The sequence below is a fragment of the Onychostoma macrolepis genome, chromosome 11, assembly GCF_012432095.1.
Source record: "Onychostoma macrolepis isolate SWU-2019 chromosome 11, ASM1243209v1, whole genome shotgun sequence".
In the NCBI taxonomy this organism is placed as follows: domain Eukaryota; kingdom Metazoa; phylum Chordata; class Actinopteri; order Cypriniformes; family Cyprinidae; genus Onychostoma; species Onychostoma macrolepis.
Window position 1 is genome coordinate 15,068,690 of NC_081165.1, and position 24,893 is coordinate 15,093,582.

Genomic DNA, 24,893 nt, shown 5'->3' on the forward strand with positions numbered 1-24,893 from the left:
ACATTGTGGGGACCGGCCTGCGGTAATAATAATAATAATAATAATAATAATAATAATAATAATAATAATAATAATAATAATACGTAGTTATTCAAAAAGATAAAGTAACTCTAATTTTACATAACACCAGCATCTGCAAAACATTCCACTTCTGTAATTATTATGTAGTGCCTTCGAATGGCTTCCACCGTCGTTTCCATATTAGAGTGGAGTGGCTAGACAGCGAAGAATCTCTAAATAAACGCCTCTTCCGGTTCAGTCTGTAAACAGTGATCTCATCCCTTGTCCCTAATCTTGCGCCGTCTTCCTTTAGCAGAATCTCCCAGCATGAGCGGCGCGCCGTCTCCACAGAAATGACCGTGAAAGCGAATGTTTATTTTTCCATGTCCTTACGATCCGCCCGGTCTTTTGACATAATTATGAGTAGCTGGGGATCTTTGAGTTAGCCTGGAGCATGCTAGCATGCTTATTAGCCTGTAAAAGGGGGCAAACAAGCAGCTGCCTGGTGCAAGCTCTGTTAAAGCTGCTTTAAAGTGTTTTTCACTGGGGTTTCTGCTTGGAGAATAATGGAAGGCGTGCTTTACAAATGGACAAACTATATGACAGGTAAGAGCGAATGGACATACGGATATAGACACTTGAGTTGCAGTCAGACAGCCCTGCAAGTAGCACAAGATCTGTCTCATGATGTCTGTATATGACGGAGAGCTGCTGAAGTATGCAACTTTGTTGTTTGTTGTTGTATTGCTTTTTGCATTGCTTCTTTTCTAAAACACTCTATGCTTTCGGAACGTCCATGTTGAGTGAGAGGAATATAGCTATGTCAATGTTATGTCAAACTTCCCGTCGTGTCATGTGATGTTACATACTTCAGGTTCAGAAAGTGTAGAAGTTGCATTTTGGATGTGTTTTGTCATCTGATAATACTTTGTTTTATGACAGGATGGCAGCCAAGGTGGTTTGTGCTGGACAATGGCATTATTTCATACTATGATTCACAAGATGATGTGTGCAAAGGTAGCAAAGGCAGTATTAAGATGTCAGTATGTGAAATCAAAGGTGAGATTTGAGATTATATATCTCATCTGCAAAATCTTTCTTCCATCCCTATGACAAATTAAACTGGTTATGTCATTTTTGACTTCCTCGTGCTTGCTCCAGTTCACCCAACTGACAACACTCGCCTGGAGCTGATCATACCAGGAGAGCAGCATTTTTATGTGAAGGCTGTGAATGCAGCGGAGAGGCAGAAGTGGCTGGTGGCTCTGGGAAGCTCCAAAGCTGGACTCATTGACACTAGAACCAAAAAAGAGAGGGGTGGGCTTCTCGTAACAGTTTGTTCACTGTTAATGTCCTTGGTTTTTTATGATCTTTTGCATTCTTGTCATAGCACAAGATTCAACACACAGTAAAATATTTGGTTACACTTTAAAATACTGATATTTTCATAATTGGTTTTGATCTCCACATATGTTCATAAATTAATATTAGTTATAATTAGTGCTGTCAAACGATTAATCGCGATTAATTGCATCCAAAATAAAAGTTTTTGTTTACATAATATATGTGTGTATATTTATTATGTGTATATATATATGAATACAAACACATGCATGTATGATGTATATATCTAAGAAAAATATTTTATGTCCATTATATTAAATATATTTATATAAAAATGTATATACATGTAAATATTTTCAAAATATATACTTTAAGTGTGCGTATTTATATATACATAATAGATATACACAGTGCACATACATATTACGTGAACAAAAACTTTTATTTTGGATGTAATTAATCGTTTGACAGCACTAGTTATAATTATTAGTTGTAATTTTTTAAAAGCTTATTTTAAAAAGTTTTATTTGGAATGTTATTTATTCCTTAATAGTAACAACAACAACAATTATTATATTTTTATTATTTTAATTATAGTAATAAATAGAACAAGGTTTAAATAATAACAAAAATAAATTGTTAGTAATATTATTAATATTGTTAACAACAATCATTACTAACAAAATAATACACATTTTTATTTATGTATTATTATTATTATTATTGTTATTATTATTAAAATAGAAAATAATATCTATATATACAATAATGTCTGTTATTTATCTTGATATTTTCTATATGTATGTATGTACACAAGTAAAAAAAAAAATCATTTAATCAAATGTAAAAAAAAAAAAAAAAAGATTTAAAGGGTTAGTTCAGCCCAAAATGAAACTTCTGTCATTATTTATTCACCCTCAAGTTGTTTCAAACTCGTAAGACCTTTGTTCATCTTCGGAACACGATTTTTATTTTTATTTTTATTTTTTTATGAAGTCCGAGAGCTTTCTTACCCTTACCTCCTTACAGCAATGCTACTGACACGTTCAAGGCCCAGAAAGGTAGTCCATGTGATCAGTGGTTCAACCGTAATGTTACGAAGCTTCAGGAATTTTGTGTGCAAAGAAAACAAAAATAAAGACTTAATTCAACAATTCTTCTTCTTTGACATGCCAGCGTTCTGACAGAACTAGAGGAACATAAAGGAATGCACACGTATGTGTTGTGGTACTGTCATGAATGCACGTTGAATTCTGACATGGAGAAGAAATTCTTGAATAAAGTCATTATTTTAGTTTTCTTTGTGCACAAAAAGTATCTTAATAAAATTAAGATTGAACCACTGACTATTTTAATGATGTCCTACTACCTTTCTGGGACTTGAAATTGTCAGTTGTGTTACTGTCTATGCAGGGTCAGAAAGCTCTCGGATTTCATCAAAAATATCTTAATTTGAACAAAGGTCTTATGGGTTTGGAACGACATGAGGGTGAGTAATTAATGGCAAAATTTTTGGGTGAACTATCCCCTTAAATGTATTTAATATTGTATTATTACGTATTTTAGAATAGAATGATATGCTGATAAAGACAATAATATGTATGTACCTAGATGTAGTAATATGAATGCTATATATATATATAGTAAGAGACAAAAGGCTTTCACATACTGTATTCATGTTTCCTAGTTGTGCATCAGTAATCTTGACTGCTAAGCAATATCAAGGCCCATTAACAGTTGCATTTCCTCTACTAATGGGTTTTTGCAGAGTTAACAGAAACCACAGAATCCCTAAAAACCAAGATGTCAGAGCTGCGACTGTACTGTGACTTACTAATGCAGCAAGTGCACACTATTCAGGAGTCAGTGGAACAGGAAGGAGAGTCAACAGTGGCCAGCACTGAGGTTAGCTGTTTTTCATTCAAACCACAGTAATCATTGCAATTATTGCAGTTGGGTGGGTGTGATATTATATGGTTATCATCATAGAAATCAACTCTTTTAAACCAAATCGTCTTATTTTCTGCTGTTTTTCCCAGACGAGGAACGAGGCGTCCTCATTACTGAGTGCCACCTGTGAAACCTTCATCAAAACACTGGAAGAATGTATGAAAATTGCTAATTCCAAGTTTAAGACTGATATGCTGCAATCCAGTCCGTCTGATTCCATAATGTCCCCTGTGTCCCCCTCTCCCGTCCAAATGTCTCGGGTAAAGACACACGCATAAATCACATGCAATTTTCTATTATTATTATTATTATTATTATCTATGTTTGACCCCAAAATCATTGGGAAAAAATTACATTTAGGATATAGGATATGTAGCTTGTTTTTGACTTTTTACATTGTGCATTATTTTCATGACAATTAAATTAATAAATCAAATAATTAAGTACATTTTCACCCCAAATTCTGATTATCTCACATATTGTTCACATTATTGTAATGACAATATTTTTTACATCACGGTAATGAGAACTGGAGGAAAATATCTCACCGTTTTTTTCTTAATGTACTATAATGTATTGTTAGTTATTTTATGATTTTGTTGAGAAATATGACTTGGACATATTCTTTGCTCACTTACTTACTAGTAAAATGTATGATATGTTATTTTAGTATTATTTATATAAAATACTATTATAGTATTTATCAATATTTTGAATAAGCTTTTATTTTTATATTTTCAGTTTTCATTTTAGTTTTAGTAATTTTGGTACATCACCTTAAAATTTTCTCTCTCGTTTTTTTTTTTTTTTTGCTTATTGTATAGATGAAGCGCTCAATCAGCCATCCTGGCACCTACAATTATGAAAGGTACAAAATGTTTACACAACACACTGACTTCTTGTTTTTGGTCCAGACAGCTTATGCTATTATTTTATGAGTGCCTATAAATACAGGTGCTGTTTTCCTTCAAGGTCGAGCTTGCCAAAAGAGAGCATGGCATTGCAGAAGTCCTCCCAGAGGCGGACGCGGACATGCTCCGATACAGAAGCTCACAGCGACAGAGGGGCCGAGGAGACGGAGCGTAAGTCTCACACACACACATACATTAGTATCTGACGCTGTTCCCACACACAGATCAAATTCAATTCCTGAGTCACCTAAACCTTTAGTTTGCAGTTACTGAATCTTGAAGGAACTAATACTGTTGTGGCCCTAATAATGGAGTCCGGCATAAAAAAGTGATCCCTGTGCCTCTTGTGTTTTTCACAGGCCTGATGTTCCACAGAGCCAACATTAACGGTGACTCCACTCCAAGTATCCCAGAAGAGGTTGGAACGAGCACAAAGTTCCTGTCGGAAACTGACACTCCGGAATCTGACCTTTCCCTCTGAACCACGCGAGATGGCTTATGAGATGGGGGAATATAAGGAAAACTCGTACTGCTATGCAGTCAAAGATTGCAGCGTTATATACAGTAGATGGATTTTACAAAGTATTGTTGTATTTCCTGATGAAGAAGAATTCGGTGGCACTTTATAGAAACAGATTATGAAGAAAACAGTAGTCTGATTTGAATGTTTATACTCTTCCAGGTATTTTAAGATATTTGTTTGCCTTGATGCTAAGATGTTTTTCCTTTTTTGTCATAAATGATTATTGCGTATCCCTTCAGTGAAGAGTTGAAGATGTTTGTACTGGATTTCTAACGTGTTGTGCAGTTGCCTTTGTTAAATGGGAACCTTGATGAAAAGGTTTTTGTTGCTGTGCCAAGGGGTTGTGCATATGTGCTGACATTAACTTTGACAGTTTGGTTTTTTTATTCACTCGGCATGCAATGTTGTTTATTAGTTTATGCTGCAGAATACATTTATTTATTTTTGTATGTCACTAGAATTTTCCCCCAAAATTGTTTTTGCCTTAATGAATTCTTCGCATGGAGGAATTTGATCCTTTAATTATTGTAATGTTTGGAAAAAATGATTAAAAAGCTATAGTAAGATAATTATTTCTTTTATCTCCAAAAATCTAAGTGGGTTTCATAAGTATGAGGGTGTTTTTTTTTTAAATATTTAATCTCTGTAATCATGTTTTATCAAACACAGGCAAAGAGAGAATTAATAATACAAATGAAATACTTTCATGCAGTCCATGATGACTTGACTTTTTTTTTTACTCATTGGGAAATCAGTGTTGTTTACTCATTTATGATGCAAAACACATTTACATAATTATTTTCATATGTAACTTTTACTCCAGAAAGTTGTTTAATCACTAAAGTGTGATCTAGTAGTTTTTGTAAGTATTAGTTAAACTTAAAAAAAAAAATAGATATCCACTGTAATCATGTGGTAAAGGTAAAGGTAAAGGGAGAATTAATAGAACAATATAAAATTTTCATGCAGTCATATTTTTATTTGAGAGAAAAACAGATTGCGTGTTGTTGGGCACAGTGAATAATTAGTTCCCCTGTTACCTAACAGATAGAATTTGATCGTACCATATGTTTATCTACCTCTGGTCATCTGTGTTTGCCATCTGATTTCCACATGAAAACAGTTCATAATAAGTGATTAATTTCTCTAGAGGGAGATTAGCTTTCTCCGAGGGTGGTTCTACTGCCGGCCATCACCAGCGGGCAACCAGTAGGTGCAAATGAAGCCGTGCTGCCCGAGGAGCACTGGGAATCGGTGTAGAGACTTGCCTTTCCCAGATGACAAATCTGTGTCCACAAAGTAGAAATCCCCCACTGTTTCTTGGAGAGCTGGGAAAAACAGTCATTATACACTGCACAGAGCACGTGGTATTGCGAGTTTTAGATTACGGCTGTTGATTTGTGTTACTGGCCCTTTGAATGGCAGGCTTGAAATTCAATCTTCTTAAAATTGGGTTTAATTCGGTGATGTTGGACTAAAGTATCGAGCAGAACTTGGTACACATGCTGTCTGAATGAAGACCATTGTGTAGATGTTTGAAATCAGTGGGGCTTTCGTACGCTGGCGTTACATCGAACTGAATTAAATGACTGGGGGAGATTTTGCCTGGACAGAGAGATGGTAATGATGTGTGATTTTTCTGGTTGTCAATTTCTTCCTCCTTTTTCTCTTCCTCTTTCTGCCCACCGTCTGTGTCTTCAGGACTTACTTCTGTGCAAATGATAGTTTCAACAAAATCACGTGACTAAATATTAGGCAACACAACTGATGATAACATTGATACTAATATAAAATGTTTCTTGAGCACCAAATCGTCATATTAGTATGATTTCTGAAAGATTGTGTGACACTAAGACTGGTGTAATAGCTGCTCAAATCACAGAAATAAATTACATTTCAAAATATTTTAAAATAGAAGACACAATACTACTGTATTCTTTTCTGTATTTTTCTTTTTTATCAAATAAATGCAGGCTTGGTGAGCATAAAAGGCAAAACAAAGCTGTTACTAAGCAGAAAGAGTTTTCTCACCGTTTTGGACATCCATCACATCCTCCGGGGCTTCCTGGTACATGCAGGTCTCTCCATCGACCAAACCCATGATCTGTTCATCACTCTTTTGGAGGTTCTTCAGCAGGAAGTATGTTTGCATCAGTCCTTTGCCTTTCACCTCGATCTCACCCCTCTCTGCGATCTCAAACATTCCTTTGTCCTTTAACACACTGTGGACAGGAAGTGATGACTTCAGTTTAGTGCTTTTCTTAGAACTGTATTTAGCTCAAGTATTTCAGTGACTTCACCCACAGAACTTACCAAGACCCCACAAGTCTCTTATGCTCACCTAGGCTGCATTTAATTGATCGAAAATACAGTAATACTGTGAACTATAATTACAATTTAAACTATATATTTTCTATCATAATTTAATAGAATTTATTCCTGTGATGGCAAATCTGTATTTTCAGCATCATTACTGCAGTCTTCAGTGTCACATGATTCTTCAGAAATCATTCTAATATGCTGATATGATGCCTAAGAAACATTTCTTATTATTATCAATCATTAAGAAATCATACATATAAAAACCATACACTCTAAAATAATGCTGGGTAAAATATGGACGAACCCAGCGATTGGGTTGTTCAGACCAAGCGGTTGGGTTACTGCCCAGAAGGTTGGGTTAAACATTTAAACCAACTGTTGGTTGAAAACAACCCAGCATGTGTTCTGTCCAATATTTACCCAGCACTGGGTTGTATTTAACCCAGCATTTTTAGAGTGTACATTTTTAGGATTCTTTAATGAATAAAATTTTCTAAAGAACATTATTTATGTGAAATAGAAATCTTTTCAACTATAATAAATGTATATTTAGGCCATGTGACAAAACCATTTGAAAACTGGTGTTCACCTGTATGTGAAGGGGCTCAGGTGTATATGATCAGGAACTCCATGGCTCTCCATCCGAGAGGCTGTATTGACCGTGTCTCCAAACAAGCAATAGCGTGGCATCTTCTCACCTACAACACCAGCCAAAACTGAACCGGTGTGCAGGCCTACTCTTATCTAGATTGACAATAAACCATTCATTTGGCAAATCATATGATAAAAGAGTACACAGAGTTTATATTTACATAGAGCCAACTGTTTAAACACGCACATACCTGTATGGGCTCTCCTGTGATAGGGCTGGTTACTTCTCTGCCAGCAATTCTCATACCAAGGGCAAAGTTTGCCACCCGCTCCGCATGAGTGTCTGTAGGAATGGGTACACCACCAACCACCATGTAAGCATCACCTATAGTCTCTACCTGTTGTGAGAGAATTTCATTTCAGGATTCATTGAAAAGTTTCAGGTTTTCCTCATAATTTTCCATTTTATGATTATATATACATGTACACATACACATACATACATATATATATATATATATATATATATATATATATATATATATACAAACCCGATTCCAAAAAAGTTGGGACACTGTACAAATTGTGAATAAAAAAGGAATGCAATAATTTACAAATCTCATAAACTTATATTTTATTCACAATAGAATATAGATAACATATCAAATGTTGAAAGTGAGACATTTTGAAATGTCATGCCAAATATTGGCTCATTTTGGATTTCATGAGAGCTACACATTCCAAAAAAGTTGGGACAGGTAGCAATAAGAGGCCGGAAAAGTTAAATGTACATATAAGGAACAGCTGGAGGACCAATTTGCAACTTATTAGGTCAATTAGCAACATGATTGGGTATAAAAAGAACCTCTCAGAGTGGCAGTCTCTCTCAGAAGTCAAGATGGGAAGAGGATCACCAATTCCCCCAATGCTGTAGCGAAAAATAGTGGAGCAATATCAGAAAGGAGTTTCTCAGAGAAAAATTGCAAAGAGTTTGAAGTTATCATCATCTACAGTGCATAATATCATCCAAAGATTCAGAGAATCTGGAACAATCTCTATGCGTAAGGGTCAAGGCCGGAAAACCATACTGGATGCCCGTGATCTTCGGGCCCTTAGACGGCACTGCATCACATACAGGAATGCTACTGTAATGGAAATCACAACATGGGCTCAGGAATACTTCCAGAAAACATTGTCGGTGAACACAATCCACCGTGCCATTCGCCGTTGCCAGCTAAAACTCTATAGGTCAAAAAAGAAGCCATATCTAAACATGATCCAGAAGCGCAGGCGGTTTCTCTGGGCCAAGGCTCATTTAAAATGGACTATGGCAAAGTGGAAAACTGTTCTGTGGTCAGACGAATCAAAATTTGAAGTTCTTTTTGGAAAACTGGGACGCCATGTCATCCAGACTAAAGAGGACAAGGACAACCCAAGTTGTTATCAGCGCTCAGTTCAGAAGCCTGCATCTCTGATGGTATGGGGTTGCATGAGTGCATGTGACATGGGCAGCTTACACATCTGGAAAGGCACCATCAATGCTGAAAGGTATATCCAAGTTCTAGAACAACATATGCTCCCATGCAGACGTCGTCTCTTTCAGGGAAGACCTTGCATTTTCCAACATGACAATGCCAGACCACATACTGCATCAATTACAACATCATGGTTGCGTAGAAGAAGGATCCGGGTACTGAAATGGCCAGCCTGCAGTCCAGATCTTTCACCCATAGAAAACAATTGGCGCATCATAAAGAGGAAGATGCGGCAAAGAAGACCTAAGACAGTCGAGCAACTAGAAGCCTGTATTAGACAAGAATGGGACAACATTCCTATTCCTAAACTTGAGCAACTTGTCTCCTCAGTCCCCAGACGTTTGCAGACTGTTATAAAAAGAAGAGGGAATGCCACACAGTGGTAAACATGGCCTTGTCCCAACTTTTTTGAGATGTGTTGATGCCATGAAATTTAAAATCAACTTATTTTTCCCTTAAAATGATACATTTTCTCAGTTTAAACATTTGATATGTCATCTATGTTGTATTCTGAATAAAATATTGAAATTTGAAACTTCCACATCATTGCATTCTGGTTTTATTCACAATTTGTACAGTGTCCCAACTTTTTTGGAATTGAGTTTGTATATACAGTGTATATATATATATATAGCGAAGACGAGGTGCGCCAGGTCTTCCGGAATCAGAAAAGGAAAAAAGCACCAAGCCCAGATTGTGTTACACCAGTCTGTCTGAAATCCTGTGCTGACCAGCAGGCCCCCATCTTCACACAGATCTTCAACAGATCAAATTAAACGCTCCACCATCATCCCCATCCCAAAGAAATCCAAAATTACAGGACTAAATGACCACAGGCCTGTGGCTCTAAAGTCTGTGGTCATGAAGTCTTTTGAAAAACTGGTGCTGGCCCACCTGAAGGACATTACTGGACCCTTGCTGGATCCTCTTCAGTAGAGCAAACAGGCCTGTGGCTGATGCAGTCAACATGGGACTGCATTATGTTCTGCAACATCTAGACAGTCCAGGGACTTATGTGAGGATCCTGTTTGTGGACTTCAGCTCAGCCTTTAACACTATCATTCCAAACCTCCTCATGCCCAAACTAACTCAGCTCTCTGTGCCCACCTCCATTTGTCAGTGGATCGCAGCTTCCTGACAGACAGACAGCAGCTAGTGAGGCTGGGAAAATACACATCCAGCACCCGCATAATCAGCACTGGAGCTCCTCAGGGCTGCGTTCTCTCCCCACTGCTATTCTCCCTCTACACCTACGACTGCACATCTAAAGACCCCTCTGTCAAGCTCCTGAAGTTTGCAGATGACACCACACGAGTCTGCTTACACACAGGAGATTAAGGAGCTGGCTGTCTGGTGCAGTCTTAACAACCTGGAGCTCAACACGCTTAAAACACTGGAGATGATCATGGACTTGCACCCCCTGCACTCCCCCCACTCACCATCATGAACAGCACTGTGGCTGCAGTGGAGTCATTCAGGTTCCTGGGCACCACCATCATCTCTCAGGACCTGAAGTGGGACACTCACATAGACTCCATTGTTAAAAAGGCCCAGCAGAGGTTGTACTTCCTTTGGCAGCTGAGGAAGTTCAACCAGCCACAGGAGCTTCTGAAACAGTTCTACTCTGCCATCATTGAATCCGTCCTCTGCACTTCAATAACTGTCTGGTTCAGCTCAGCTACCAAATCTGACCTGAAGACTACAGAGGGTAGTCCGGACTGCAGAGCGAATCATTGGTACAACCATCCCCACTCTCCAAGAAGTGTACTTATCCAGAGTGAGCAAAAGGGCTGGCAAAATCACTCTGGACCCCTCACATCCAGCACACTCCCTCTTTGAACTGCTGCCATCTGGTCGACGCTACAGAGCTCTGAGCACCAGAACGGCCAGCACAGGAACAGTTTCTTCCCTCAGGCAATCCATCTCATGAACACTTGACAATAATTGTGGAACACACACTATTTATACACTTATACACTTATTTATCTAACACACATACTTAGTCTACATTTCAATTTGCACATAATATACCTGTACATACAATTGTCAATTTGTATATTGTTATTCCTTATTTACTTGTTCTATTTTTTAATTCTTCTTTTTATTATCTGTGTTTTGTTCTGTCACTGTCATTCTGTTGCACTGTGGAAGCTTCTGTCACGAAAACAAATTCCTCGTATGTGTAAACATACCTGGCAATAAAGCTCATTCTGATTCTTATTCTGATATATATATCTATACAGAGCCCTCCATAAGTATTAGAACAGTAAAGACAAAATTGATCTCTTGGCTGTGGAGTCAAGACATTTGCAAATATGATTAAAAGATGAATATAAGACAAAACTACATAATGTCACATTTTATTATTAGCTGTTTTAACACACATGTTTTACCAAATAAAACAGCACTTTTAGAGTTCATCCCACTATTTGATGTGAGCATAATTGGGACAGCTGAACTTAAGGCAAATGTAAAAGATGAAAAGCTATTATTTAGTTGCAGATCCCTTGCGTGCAGTCACAGCAGTGAGTCTGCGAACCATAGACATCACCAGACTCATGGTTTCATCCTTTAAAATGCTTTTTCCAGCCTTTTCTGATCATTTGGAATGAGGATAAAAAGACAAAAAAAAAAAAAGTTCAAATTAGTTCAAACATCCATTCAACATCTATTACTTCCTGAATATTACTGATGAACTGATCAAAAAGTAGGCTACTGTTCACGTGTGTTTTACTACTATATAGTATAGTAATATGGTAATAATTTAGAACTTGTACTAATTTTTGTAGGTATTGTATTGTAGGTTTCCTCTTTTCTGATAATTTGGAATGAGGATAAAAAGACAAAAAAAAAAAACATGCAAATAAGTTCAAACATCAATTCAATATCTACTATTTCCTGAATATTATGAAATTCAAGATGGTTACCCCCTGATGACGTCATAATTTGCTAATTAGATTAGTATATTTACACCCCACATAAACTTTCGGTCATGCTCAACATTTTCTTTCAAGCCACAAGCTTTTGAAATCTTGATGTCAAAATCCAGCATTTTTCCAAAAATCCCTGGCGCCTAAAGGGTTAATGCAGCCAATTCCAACTGTTGCTTGTTTTGGGGAGTTTCTGCCTTTAGTCTCCTCTTCAGCTGGTGAAATTCATGTTCAATCTTATTTAAATCTGGAGACTGACTTGGGCCATCTAAGACTTTCCATTTTTTTGCCCTGATAAACTCCTTGACTGAACTGGCAGTGTTTCGGGTCATTGTCCTGATGCAATATGAAGTGCTTTCTGATGAGTCTGGTGGCATTTTCTTGAATATTAGAAGCCAAGATTGATTTGTATCCTTCCAAATTCATTCTGCTACTGTCATCATACATTTTCATCAGTAAAGTTGAGAGGGCCTGTTCCAGAGAAAGCCATGCATGCCTATATGCCATGACACCACCTCCACCTTGCTTTACAGATGAGGCTGTATGCTTGGGATCATTGCAGTTCAATTTTTATTCTCCACACTTTTGCTTTCCCATCACTTAGATAAAGGTTAATTTTTGACTCATCTGTCCATAAAACTCTACTGGCTTTTGCAAACTCTAATCTTGCCTTTCTATTTTTGGAGCTGGTCAGAGGTTTGTATCTTGCTGTGTAGCATCTGTAATTCTGTGTCAAAGTCTCCTGAGGACAGTAGATTGTCAGAGCATCGCCCCAGCTTTCTGGAAGTTGTTGGTGATTTTACAGACACTTCTTTTAGGGTTCATTTTCACAGCTTTTATGATTTGTCTGTCATCAACTACTGTTGTTTTTCTCAGCCAATCAGGTCGTTGTTGGTTGCTGGTGGTTTCCAAACTCTTGATTTCTCCATGCCCTTTGTTTTTGCTATAGCTCTAATTGACTTCCTCTTTTCTTTTAGCATCCAAATTGCTTGCTTTTCTCTTAAAGTCAGCTCCCTCGTCTTCATCCTGGTTTGTGTGTATCATCATCGAATGCTAGACTCAGAATGCAGAAGCAATGGATATAACTGATATGACACATTCCCTGCTTTTAATATCTGAACAGTTCATGCAACAGGACACAGCTGATCACTTAGAAAGACCTGTGAGACCAACTGTTAATACTTATGCTCACATCAGATAAGGGGATGAATCACTTTAAGTGCTGATCCTCTTAGCTGGTAAAACATTTATGTGTTGAAACACCAAATAATAAAATGTGACATTCTGAAGTTTTGTCTCATATTCATCTTTTAATCATATTTACAGATTTCTTGACTCCACAGCAAACAGAGCAATTTTGTCTTTACTGTTCCAATACTTATGGAGGGCACTATATATATATATATATATATATATATATATATGATACCCATATGATACCCAGCGTTACATACCATTTAAGCGCAATGACAAGTCTGCTTTATACCAACTAACTGCCTGTCTCCAAGAATTGAAAGCATGGCTTACCAATAATTTTTTGCATTTGAATGAGGATAAAACTCAAATTATTCTGTTTAGGCCAAATGATAAAACTGATCTGAGCACTGCTGATCTGGGCCCTCTTTCCCCGTATTGCTCTTCTGAGGTCGAGGATTTGGGCATCATACTGGACAGCGATCTAAAGCTAAACAAACAAATTAATTCTATTGTGAGTGCCAGCTTTTACCATCTGCGAAGATTAGCAAAAGTTAAACCTTTCCTAAACAGGAAGAGTTTTGAGATCGTAATTCATGCTTTCATTTCCTTGCGACTCGACTATTGTAACTCGCTATATTAAGGGCTGCCTGTCTCATCTATTCACTGTCTGCAGCTGGTCCAAAATGCGGCTGCTCGTTTGCTCACAGGATGTCGTAGAAGGAATCACATCACGCCTATCTTACGTTCATTGCACTGGCTACCAATTTACTATCGTATTCAATTCAAAATTCTGTTATTTGTGCTTAAAGCTCTAAACAATCTTGCTCCTCCATATCTTTCTGAGTTGATTATTGTACACAATCCAGCTAGAGTTGAGGCACATGACTATTAACTAATTGTTAAGTAATATGTCATTGTGGTTATAGATTTTGAATTAGTTAGTTAGTCGAGTGCCTCAGCAAGTAAAGTCATAACATAATGATACCCATGCAAATCATTAGCTAATGATTAATTAAAGCAGACAACTGGAAGTTTAAAGGCATGGCTTCGACCCAATGTGGTAATTAACATATGAATTTACTTCATTAGTTAATAAAATAAGTTATTAGGTAGTTAATATATTATGACGCATTTAACTGATAACATTTTATTGATTACTTACTCTATGAATCATTTAGAATGTTAATTTGTTGCTGATGCAGTAATTGTTAATAAATGGTTTAGTTCTTCATGAATTACACATTAACTCATGATTATCTGTGCATTTGTTAAGCATGAATTAATGCATATTAGTGTCACCGTATTGTAAAGTGTTACCGTTTATTTTATTGTGTGATTGGGTCAATGTAACTGCGTACAGCACTTTGGTAAACTAAGGTTGTTTTAAAGTGTTTTATAAATAAATTGAAATTGAAATTGAAATATATGTTACTTACAAATTGTAGTTCATTACTTATTGGAGATTACATAATGCAATTATACAGATTACATAATGAAAATTGTAACATAATCTAGGTTATTCATTTTAGGTAATGTATTCAGACTACTTTTTAGATTACTTTTAGATTACTATTTCCTATCTAATTTGTTTTAAACTTACAATTAAACATACCATACTGATATAAAAAAGCAAAGAGAAAGAAAATATATTCAATTTTTTTATATCAAAATTATAAAATTCATTAAACCAGGATTTCCCAAACTGGGCTTAATTCAAGAACTGCAGTGGGCTTGTGAGTTGATAAAAAGCTAATAATTAAATCAAATCATAAAATGTAAAATAAATTATTTAAACATCTGAACGCTAACAATAGAAATATTTAATTTGTTTACCTGAATTCAATGCTATCATTTAGCGCCATTGAACTGTAAATGTTGTGTTAAATTATTGAAATATTAACTTCCTCAGAGATATTTCAAGTAGATATCTCATGTCAAAAGAGTTAGATTTTTCACCCAAATTTAAAAGCATGGTTTGTAAAATTTATTTACATGACATTTACATGACCATTTTATATTGTGAATATAATGAAAGCTAAATGGTATGACAGAGTAGGATATTTAGAGAGTAAAATTTAAAAAAGAAGAATCAGGGGTCAATCAATAAATTATGAATGATTTATTGCCATTGTGTGAATAATATGCAATCATATCATCCATAAAAAGTACTATTCTGAGTATGAGCATTATAAAATCAAATGCAATATACTCTAATTATGATTTTTGGAATCTGATTATGTAATCCAGATACATGTAATCAGTTACTACCCAGCTCTGTATATACTTATATATTACATTCATATAATAAATTATATATAGTTTTTTATTTAATAGACAGACAGACAGACAGACAGACAGACAGACAGACAGACAGACAGACAGACAGACAGACAGACAGATAGACAGATAGATAGATAGATAGATAGATAGATAGATAGATAGATAGATAGATAGCACCATCCTACACACCTTATAGACATTGTGGATGTTTGTAAGTCGATCAAATCTGGAGTACATGGCGTTGAGCATGTTGACTATTTGAATAGGTTCACAGGCTGCGCAGATGTTAGTGAATGTGACCACATCACTAAAAAGAATGGTGCACACTTTGAACTCACCTGAAAGAGTAACAGAAAGAGTGTGATACATGTAAAGCATGAATAATGACAAGTATAATAATATTCTGTTGGGAGTTCCTCTGGTTTCATCACCTGCTTCTACTCTTCTGCCCTCTTTAAGCTGGTTGGCAACGTGTGTCGGCAGCATGGCATAAAGAAGCTTTTCTGATTTCTGCTTTTCGATCTCTAAGTTGCGTGAGAGGATTCTCAACTCCTCCTTCTTCCTTTCTAGCTGATTGGAGAGCTCGATCTCCGCCAACCTCTGCTGGTTGAGCAGGATCAGATCTCGTGTGGTGTCGTGCTGGGCGATGTCAGCCAGATGGAGACCCCTCTCCTCCAGTTCCTGGAGGCTTCGTAGCTTAGGAGAGCACAGATAGATCATGCAGTTGAGTGACTCCATCCACATCATCTGTCCTAAAACACACACACACACACACACACACAGATTAATCATCAAATGATATGCGATATACTAAATTATGTGAAACAGATATACACAAAATTACTGAAATTACACGAAGGCTTATATTACACAAGAAATTATAAAACATTTTGGAATCAACTTGATTAAACCAGAATGCACCCATGCAGATAATCACAAAATGGCACTAATATCAAATGTAATAAATCTCTACCTCTCAGCTTGAGTGTGGACTGGTTTTGATGGATCTCCTGTAACATTTCCCTCCTGGTTTTTAGCACAAATTGGCTGTTGATGAACTTCTTGATGCTCTTGATATTGAAGATGACTTCTGGGTGAACAATGGTAAAGTACTCATCCAGACGGATGCCTGCGGTCTGCAGTCCGGGAACAAACTTCTGAATGTTGACACCTGTTTGCTTCACCACCAGCTAAAAAGACATGAACTTGTTAAAAAGGTTCAAAATGACTGTGTTTTGATGTACTTTAATATTTGACATCTGTTAATGAAAAGAAATACATAGTTATAGTTACTTACATCTTGATCAAAAACAATGTGAAAGGGAAAAGCATTACAGAAGGCTTGTTCTTCAATCCAAAGTCTTTTTGGGTAGCTGGGAGTGAATGATTGTCGCAGATTGCCTAAATTAAGACATCAAAACCATTTTTGAATAATATGGCAAAATAGGTACATTTTATGTTACAGTGTGGTTATATATATATGTATATATACACACATAGCTGGGTAGATTAGTTACAAATTGTAGTCCATTATGATTACAGACTACATGGTAAAAACATTAATTACTAACATGGTTACTAATTTTCGGTATTTTATTTTGACTACAGTTTAGATTTAGATTTTTTTTTTAATTTTTATCAAACTTGGTTTTAAACTTACCATTAAACATACCATATTGATATAAAAAAGCAAAGAGAAAGAAATATATTCCTTGAAATATTTCTTTCTGTCTGTCTTTGTGAATATAATCAAAGCTGAATGGTATGATACGCAGTAGCATTTTTAAAAGAGAGAAAAAAAGAATTAGGGAGAATCAATAAATTATCAATAAATAATTTACTGCCATTGTGTGAATAATATGTAAATTTGTGATCCATAAAAAAGTAACTGTAATCTGATTATGAGCATTTTAAAATGTAATATTACAAGTACTTAATTTTTGTAATCTGATAACGTAATCTAGATTACATGTAATCAGTTACTACCCATCTCTGTATGTGTGTGTGTGTGTGTGTGTGTGTGTGTGTATATATATATATATATATATATATATATGAATATCAAACACATCTACATAATTTCTTGTAAATAATTAACTGCTATGTAGTGGCAAAGTCAAAGGCAAAAACAGCAGCTATGAATATTTGTCAAACCTTGGCCCAACTTGACAATGCTCCTCACAATCTCCCATGGAGATCGTTTCCTTGGACACAGCTGCAGGCTGGCATACCTGGCCTTCAGCCTCTTCATTGTCTCCTCCTTGTCCTGTTGATATAGCAGTTGTCATGGTTACAAACTTTCTCACACGTTAGGTATAATTTAAAAAATACAAAGACTGCAGACAGTTGAGAGTCTAGACCTACTTAAACATTCAGGAAGTCTCTGATACAAAATGAAAGTGATTGAAGCGTCTGATCTTTGCACAGGTAAGACTCATTGAAATTGTGATATGTCTTTACTGTGATATACATGATGGTGCCAAAGCAACTAAAATACAAGAGACACTTTGAAACAGACCACTTAAAAAAAAAAAAAACATCATAAACTTCAATACAATTTACAGAAACACATGACAGTTCCTTATGCTCTGCAATGTCTTCCTGCCAGTGAGGACTTACACACCTCTTTCTCAGCCTGTATTTCCTCATTGCTGCCTTTCTGTCTTGGTTGGGCCTTTCTTTTGGTCAGCTTTTCCTTCTGTACCATGTGGAAAACCACATGTTCCTTCTTTCCAGTGCGCTCATCCTCTTCTGACTGGTTTAGAATGGTCATCATAACCTCACTGTCAAAGAAATCCTTTGCCACAGCCTCGATAATACCTGACCGTCAGTTATGAAGACAAAAAAAGTAATTGCTAAATGTGCAAATGTATACAGCAAATAGAGCATTGAGCTAAAATATGTGTTGTAAATATATGTTGTAAAGTGTGTTTTCAGACTGAAAGTAAATTTCAAATGTATGTGACCTTAAATTTAAAATGTATGTCAAATGTATATTACACAGTGTATATACTTTTGCATTTGTATTAGCAAAATATTTTGGAAATTTTATGTATGTTTTGAAATGTTATGATGTTGTGATTACGTTGTAACTTTCACCTGGCACGATGTGATACAATCCTTTCCTATCTGAGTAATAGTGAAGGAGAATTCGGCCATCATCCATCCGCTCCACACGAAAGGACGGAGCATTCATTGCCTAAAAAAAGGTGTGTCATGTTACAAACCACAATAAAGTTCATAGTTCCATATTTTATATGTACTCTGCAAACAAAAAACTAAGCCAACACTAAGCCAAATGCCATTGTAAAATCAGTAGAAAGTATAAAATCAAAAGTGTTTCCTACACTTGGACTAGGATTCATTTTTAATATAACACCACTGTATGCGATGATTTTATCATGTAAGAATCAATCCACATTTCGTGTTCCACAGCACTGCATTTTCATTGTTTTTCTATGTAAACATTTGCTTGATAGATGTCTTTAGGATTACAAAGAGACAATGTGACATTTTGAGGAGCATTAAAAGTAGTCTGACCTCATATGATAATGCCAAATAACTGTGTAGAGCATCAAGATTTTCAATGAATTCCACCAGGTTTCCACCAAGTGTACGCAGCATAGTGTCATATCCGGACATCTTACAAAAGCTGAAAAAGTACTCTCCAAAAAGCTTCAAAACCACCTCGGAGGAGACATCTAGAAGACATATAGAAGAACATATAAGTTTCAAAGCAGAAAAAAATTACATTAAAGGAGTAGCATTGGCTCAGGCAATGCAAGATGTCGATTTGGAGCAATGCATCACATTACAAGCTTTACATCACTTGCGGTTTATCAGTGGATCCTCTGCAGTGAATGGGTGCCGTCAGAATGGGCATCCTGATAAAACAGCTGATAAAAACATCACAATAAATACAGCAGATCACTTAACATTTTGGGAAGTGACATGTTGCGTGTTTGTAAGAAATAAATCCATTAAGTCGTTTTAACTAAGAACCATTGCTTCTGACCAAAACAGGAGTTCATAACGTGTAATAAAGCTTCCTCCAGTGAAAAAGTCCCATTGTGTTTTCACATCCAAAACCAAAACCACCAACACATTTGTTTAGAACTGTTTTCACTTGTAAACGTCACTTGATCTGTGCATATTTCTCTCCTGATTCAGACAAGACAACTTTTGAACTGGAGAATGCAATATTATGGATAAAGGACAAGTATTTTAGTAAGAAGCAATAATTTGAAGTTAAAAATGTCTGATGGATTTGTTTATTATAAATCGTACTTTTAGCTTCACAATGAGTTCATTGATGGACTGGACTCGTGTGGATTACTTGTGGATTATTGTGATGTTTTTATCAGCTGTTTGGACTCTGACGGCACCCATTCACAGCAGAGGATCCATCGGTGAGCAAGTGATATCATGCTACATTTTTCCAAATCTGTTCGAATGAAGAAACAAACTCATCTACATTTTGGATGACCTGACGGTGAGTACTTTTTCAGCAAACTATTCCATTAAGACTGCAATTCAATTTCTCTTTCCAATTTTACTTGTCTCCAGGTTGTTTTGAGACCAGCTGAGTGGAGTTCAGGTGCGTGACCCACTCAGAGATTCACACCTATCCTTGTCTACTCACTCTCAGGGACAGACTGGAGGACAGGTTAGAACATCAACAGTTGTGATGCCCAGTGGACTGTTCTCAGCAGGGACATTGTTAGCACTCTCTCAGATACTTTGTGTTAGCACTCCCCAAGGACATTGTGAATACGAGATAACTTTGAGGCTTTCATAGTCTACTCTAATTGTTTTTTTTTTCTCAATGTTTCATACAATGACAGACATTCAAAAGTGGATTCTAACAAAAATAGGCCTTTTAAAGAAGTGAAACATTCTGATGAATTAAACAAAGTTCCTAACCAACCACTAAAGGAAGTACACATGCAAACAGACATAAACTCAAGGGCAAATAAATACATTCAGATCTAAAAATGCCATTGGCATCCTGTGATTTGTACTACAGTGGGAAAAAAATTATTTGATCCCCTGCTGATTTTGTACGTTTGCCCACTGACAAAGAAATGATCAGTCTATAATTTTAATGGTAGGTTTATTTGAACAGTGAGAGACAGAATAACAACAACAACAAAAAATTAATAAATCCAGAAAAAACGCATTTCAAAAAAGTTGATTTGTATTTTAATGAGTGAAATAAGTATTTGATCCCCTATCAATAAGCAAGATTTCTGGCTCCCAGGTGTCTTTTATACAGGTAAAGAGCTGAGATTAGGAGCGCTCTCTTAAAGGGAGAGCTCCTAATCTCAGTTTGTTACCTGTATAAAAGACACCTGTCCACAGAAGCAATCAATCAATCAGATTCCAAACTCTCCACCATGGCCAAGACCAACGACCTGTCCAAGGATGTCAGGGACAAGATTGTAGACCTACACAAGGCTGGAATGGGCTACAAGACCAACGCCAAGCAGCTCGGTGAGAAGGTGACAACAGTTTGTGCGATTATTCAATGATTCAGAGGAGAACTGGGTGAAAGTGTTGTGGTCAGATGAGACCAAAATCAAGCTCATTGGCATCAACTCAACTCACCGTGTTTGGAGGACGAGGAATGCTGCCTATGACCCCCAAAACACCATCCCCACCATCAAACATGGAGGTGGAGACATCATGCTTAGGGGGTGTTTTTCTGCTAAGGGGACAGGACAACTGCACCGCATCAAAAGGACGATGGACGGGGCCATGTATCGTCAGGGCCAGGGCATTGAAGCCAGCCAGGGCATTGAAAATGGGTCGTGGATGGGTATTCCAGCATGACAATGACCCAAAACACACGGCCAAGGCAACAAAGGAGTGGCTCAAGAAGCAGCACATTAAGGTCCTGGAGTGGCCGCCAGTCTCCAGACCTTAATCCCATAGAAAATCTGTGGAGGGAGCTGAAGGTTCGAGTTGCCAAACGTCAGCTTTGAAACCTTAATGACTTGGAGAGGATCTGCAAAGAGGACAAAATCCCTCCTGAGATGTGTGCAAACCTAGTGACCAACTACAAGAAATGTCTGACCTCTGTGATTGCCAACAAGGGTTTTGCCACCAAGTACTAAAGGGGTCAAATGTTTTGCAAAGGGGTCAAATACTTATTTCACTCATTAAAATGTAAATCAATTTATAACTTTTTTGAAATGCGTTTTTTATGGATTTATTGTTGCTATTCTGTCTCTCACTGTTCAAATAAACCTACCATTAAAATCATAGACTGATCATTTCTTTGTCAGTGGGCAAAATGTACAAAATCAGGGGATCAAATAATTTTTTTTCCTCACTGTACAAAGTACAAAATGATACTCACCCAGCATTTTACAAGCCTCTTGCACTAAACGAAGAGTGATGACATCGTCGTAGATTTCATAGGTCATAAATGTCTCCTGGACCCCAGCCATTAATCTGAGAAAGATTTTATTTAGTTGAAACAAACCACAAAACCATCCATGATTTCTTTAAACGTTACATGTGTTATACGCACACCTCAATTTTTCCCATGTCTCTTCTCCAAACCTTTCAATGACCAGTGACTTCAGACACGTATTAATAAAGCCGTACTGCGAGAAAAACAATGTTAGTTGGAAAGTGCTGAAACCCATTGTTGTATACTAGAGAAAGCATTTACATTTTACATTTACATTTAAATGTTTAATGATTTTTTTTTCAATAAAGTAAAATCAAAAATATTATATGTAGGTATATAAACACCTACACACACAAAGTTTTGCACATACCATTTCTCCAAACCAGCTGTTGTAATCCTAAAGTTGTACTCTGTATATTATCCACGCTGAGCAGAAGATGCCCTTTAAATTGTGGTGTGTAGATTATGTAGTCTCATCCAGACCCATCTACATACACAGACACTCCCACTCAACCATACTCTGAGTCTTTTACATAAATTAATGCATGCACACACACATCCAATCATAAAGACCTCATTGCCCACTCGAGGGGAACAGGGATGCATTTTAATGTTAAAAGTTTGCAAATATGCAAACTTCATGTGCAATATATCTTCTCTTGGATACTCTAACCCATTAAACCTGTTAAATAGACAGAGCATGAATTAAAATTTTAGTCAATCTTTTGATGCTTTTTTTTTTTGGAGAGAATTCATGACCTGCCTTAACCTTATTACAGTGAGTGTTGTTGTGTTTAAAATACTTTCTTTTTCACTTTATCCACCACCAATAGAATATGTTCTTTGTGATGGAAAGTACAGTGCATAACCAGTCCTAAAAGAGTGCAACAAAACAGTTCAGACTATATGAGAGCAATTTATTTAATACCTATTTAGTACCAATGTCTTTGTGATATTTGTCATGTAACTGGAGTAACATATTTTGATATGAGGGAACATACCACATTACTATCTATCTACTATGTTTGGACATTTGAATTGTCTTCAGCCTCTTCATTCCAAACATCATTGATTTATTTTATTTATTTTTTATTTATATATTTATTTATTAATTGCAACAATTTTGTTGTACTTATAACCCATTGATTGGTCACTGGTCTTTTTTTCTTTTGGAAGAAATAATATCATATTTTGTTTTAGTTGTAGTCTACCATGTTTACCTGAAATGTCTTTGTAGCCAATATCTGTCATGACATATTGTCACTGTTTATTCATATAGGCCTACACAGTACTTAACATTCTTAACATGTTATGTCAGAAAAAAATATTATTGCAAATGTTTAAGTGATTATTAATTTTTTTTTTTTTTTTTCATTTTGGAAATGAAGAGGATAATAGAAGAACAATCTGAAATATTTGGAAGTTCAGGGAAACTTCCGTGGAAACTCCTCGAATGCAAACGGTAATAAAAGCCGCTGCTAGTGCTTGAGTCTGTCAGTCATTGCACTGGAGCATGTTAAGGCATATCCTTGAGAAGGAGGCACGTTTAAGAGTTTACAGAAGACCTTTGGACTTTCTATTTCACCTTTTTACGGTTAATTGTGTTGGGAATCTACGTACAGGTGCAGTAAAACCGTTTAAAAGCTGCGTGTGCTAACGGCAGGTAAACATTGACTGACAGACAAACGAGGCGAAATCAAGACGACGAAATCAAGGTAAGATGTGGTTGTTTTTTCAGGCTTCTGTTCTTTTCCTTTTTATGCAAATAGCGAAGGCGTCCACTACCAAATGCAAAGTTCTTAAAGTAGGTCAGTGGAAATTAGGCAAAATTATTATTTTTAGAGAGCCACCTACTTGGCATTTTTGTTAGCATAGGTTAGCTCGCGATAGTCTTAAATCAATCGCTTACGATAGTCTATTTCTGGTAAAAATAAATAAATAACAACAACAAAAACAAACATAGATTCTATAATACATTTTCCATCATGGCCCTGAAACAGGTGTTTGAAGATAAGCTGTTATTACTGGCTATAAGCTGCTTTTTATAATTGACGTCTAAAACTGAACAAACTTAATTTTTCATGGTTTGTTTTCAATTCAGTGTCTATTAAAATGCATTTTTTTTTTTAAATAAGCAAGGCGATGTCACGTGTGACTTGTTACTATTCTCTGCGCTGTTGGCCCAATCATTGTAGTCAGCGATATCTTGATAAGGACTTTTAAAACTCATTTTACTCATTTTTATAAAGAAGCCTGTGCGGCTGTTTCGTTTGCCAGTTGCTTAAATTAATAGATCTGAACGACTGTACTTTTTGACATTTTAATACAGATCAATGTTTGTTTTAGGTTCTCAGCCGCCGAGCGCCACCTAGAGATCGGTTTAGTTTCAAAGAAACAACTATTTGCTTGCAACACATTGCCACCTAGTGGTTAAAAGAGTACATACCTTGCACATACAGCATTGAAACTAACTTCTTTTTTTTTCTTTCCTTAGATGTTTTGTGAATCTACTCTGTGGAGCATGGGATGTGATGAGCATCTTCAGACAACCAAGCATCCCATATGTCTGGTGGAAATCTCATCAGGCAGATCTGTGTCCATGGAGGACATGGATGGGGAAGGATGGATATCTGAATACCAGATGCCATCCAAACAGGATCACAGAGTCATCAGTAAACCACAAATGACAGCCAGGAGCCTAATCCTCCATCCTACAAGGTTCTGGACCTTCCTGCAGTTCAAGACATCCACACGAGCATGATGGGACAAGTGACCCTCTTCTGTGTCAAAAAGACTTTTAAAAAGGACTTGCATGTTGAATATATTAACTTATGTTAATATATCACTGCCTGAATTGTATTTATTAAGGAGAAATTACATGCTTGTTTTTTT

General features: G+C 36.4%; 2 protein-coding genes across 4 annotated transcripts; one reads left to right on the forward strand and one right to left on the reverse strand.

The window, feature by feature from the left end:
* The first annotated feature begins 248 nt into the window (after positions 1-248).
* Positions 249-5,400, forward strand: plekha3 (pleckstrin homology domain containing, family A (phosphoinositide binding specific) member 3). The gene is made up of 8 exons (XM_058792256.1): positions 249-606; positions 943-1,059; positions 1,162-1,317; positions 3,113-3,249; positions 3,384-3,554; positions 4,119-4,162; positions 4,267-4,376; positions 4,565-5,400. The coding sequence occupies exons 1-8, from the start codon at positions 567-569 to the stop codon at positions 4,684-4,686; spliced, it is 897 nt and encodes a 298-aa protein (XP_058648239.1). The 5' UTR covers positions 249-566; the 3' UTR covers positions 4,687-5,400.
* Positions 5,401-5,572: 172 nt separating this feature from the next.
* gucy1b2 (guanylate cyclase 1, soluble, beta 2) lies at positions 5,573-23,330 on the reverse strand. 3 transcript variants are annotated; one of them, XM_058792253.1, is made up of 15 exons: positions 22,372-23,330; positions 22,121-22,194; positions 21,945-22,039; positions 19,124-19,284; positions 18,683-18,782; positions 18,207-18,403; positions 17,738-17,849; positions 16,881-16,984; positions 16,557-16,773; positions 16,015-16,335; positions 15,773-15,921; positions 7,893-8,039; positions 7,640-7,794; positions 6,760-6,950; positions 5,573-6,435 (listed from the first exon to the last, which is right to left on the reverse strand). In XM_058792253.1, the coding sequence occupies exons 1-15, from the start codon at positions 22,372-22,374 to the stop codon at positions 6,203-6,205; spliced, it is 2,259 nt and encodes a 752-aa protein (XP_058648236.1). In that variant the 5' UTR covers positions 22,375-23,330; the 3' UTR covers positions 5,573-6,202. The 3 variants fall into 3 exon arrangements, with proteins under 3 accessions (XP_058648236.1, XP_058648235.1, XP_058648237.1); XM_058792252.1 differs by having other exon boundaries at positions 5,573-6,438; positions 22,372-23,325; XM_058792254.1 differs by lacking the exons at positions 21,945-22,039; positions 22,121-22,194; positions 22,372-23,330 and adding an exon at positions 21,191-21,296 and having other exon boundaries at positions 5,573-6,438.
* Between the last annotated feature and the right edge of the window lie 1,563 nt (positions 23,331-24,893).

Coding starts and splice junctions, on each gene's coding strand:
- gucy1b2 (XM_058792252.1), bottom strand. Junction 17,850..18,206: donor AAATACAGGCTGAGAAAGAG/GTGTGTAAGTCC, acceptor CTATATCAACAG/GACAAGGAGGAGACAATGAA. Junction 16,774..16,880: donor ACATTGTTTTTGATCAAGAT/GTAAGTAACTAT, acceptor ATGTCTTTTTAG/CTGGTGGTGAAGCAAACAGG.
- plekha3 (XM_058792256.1), top strand. CDS start 567: ATGGAAGGCGTGCTTTACAAATGGACAAACTATATGACAG. Junction 1,060..1,161: donor GTCAGTATGTGAAATCAAAG/GTGAGATTTGAG, acceptor TGCTTGCTCCAG/TTCACCCAACTGACAACACT. Junction 3,250..3,383: donor CAACAGTGGCCAGCACTGAG/GTTAGCTGTTTT, acceptor TGTTTTTCCCAG/ACGAGGAACGAGGCGTCCTC.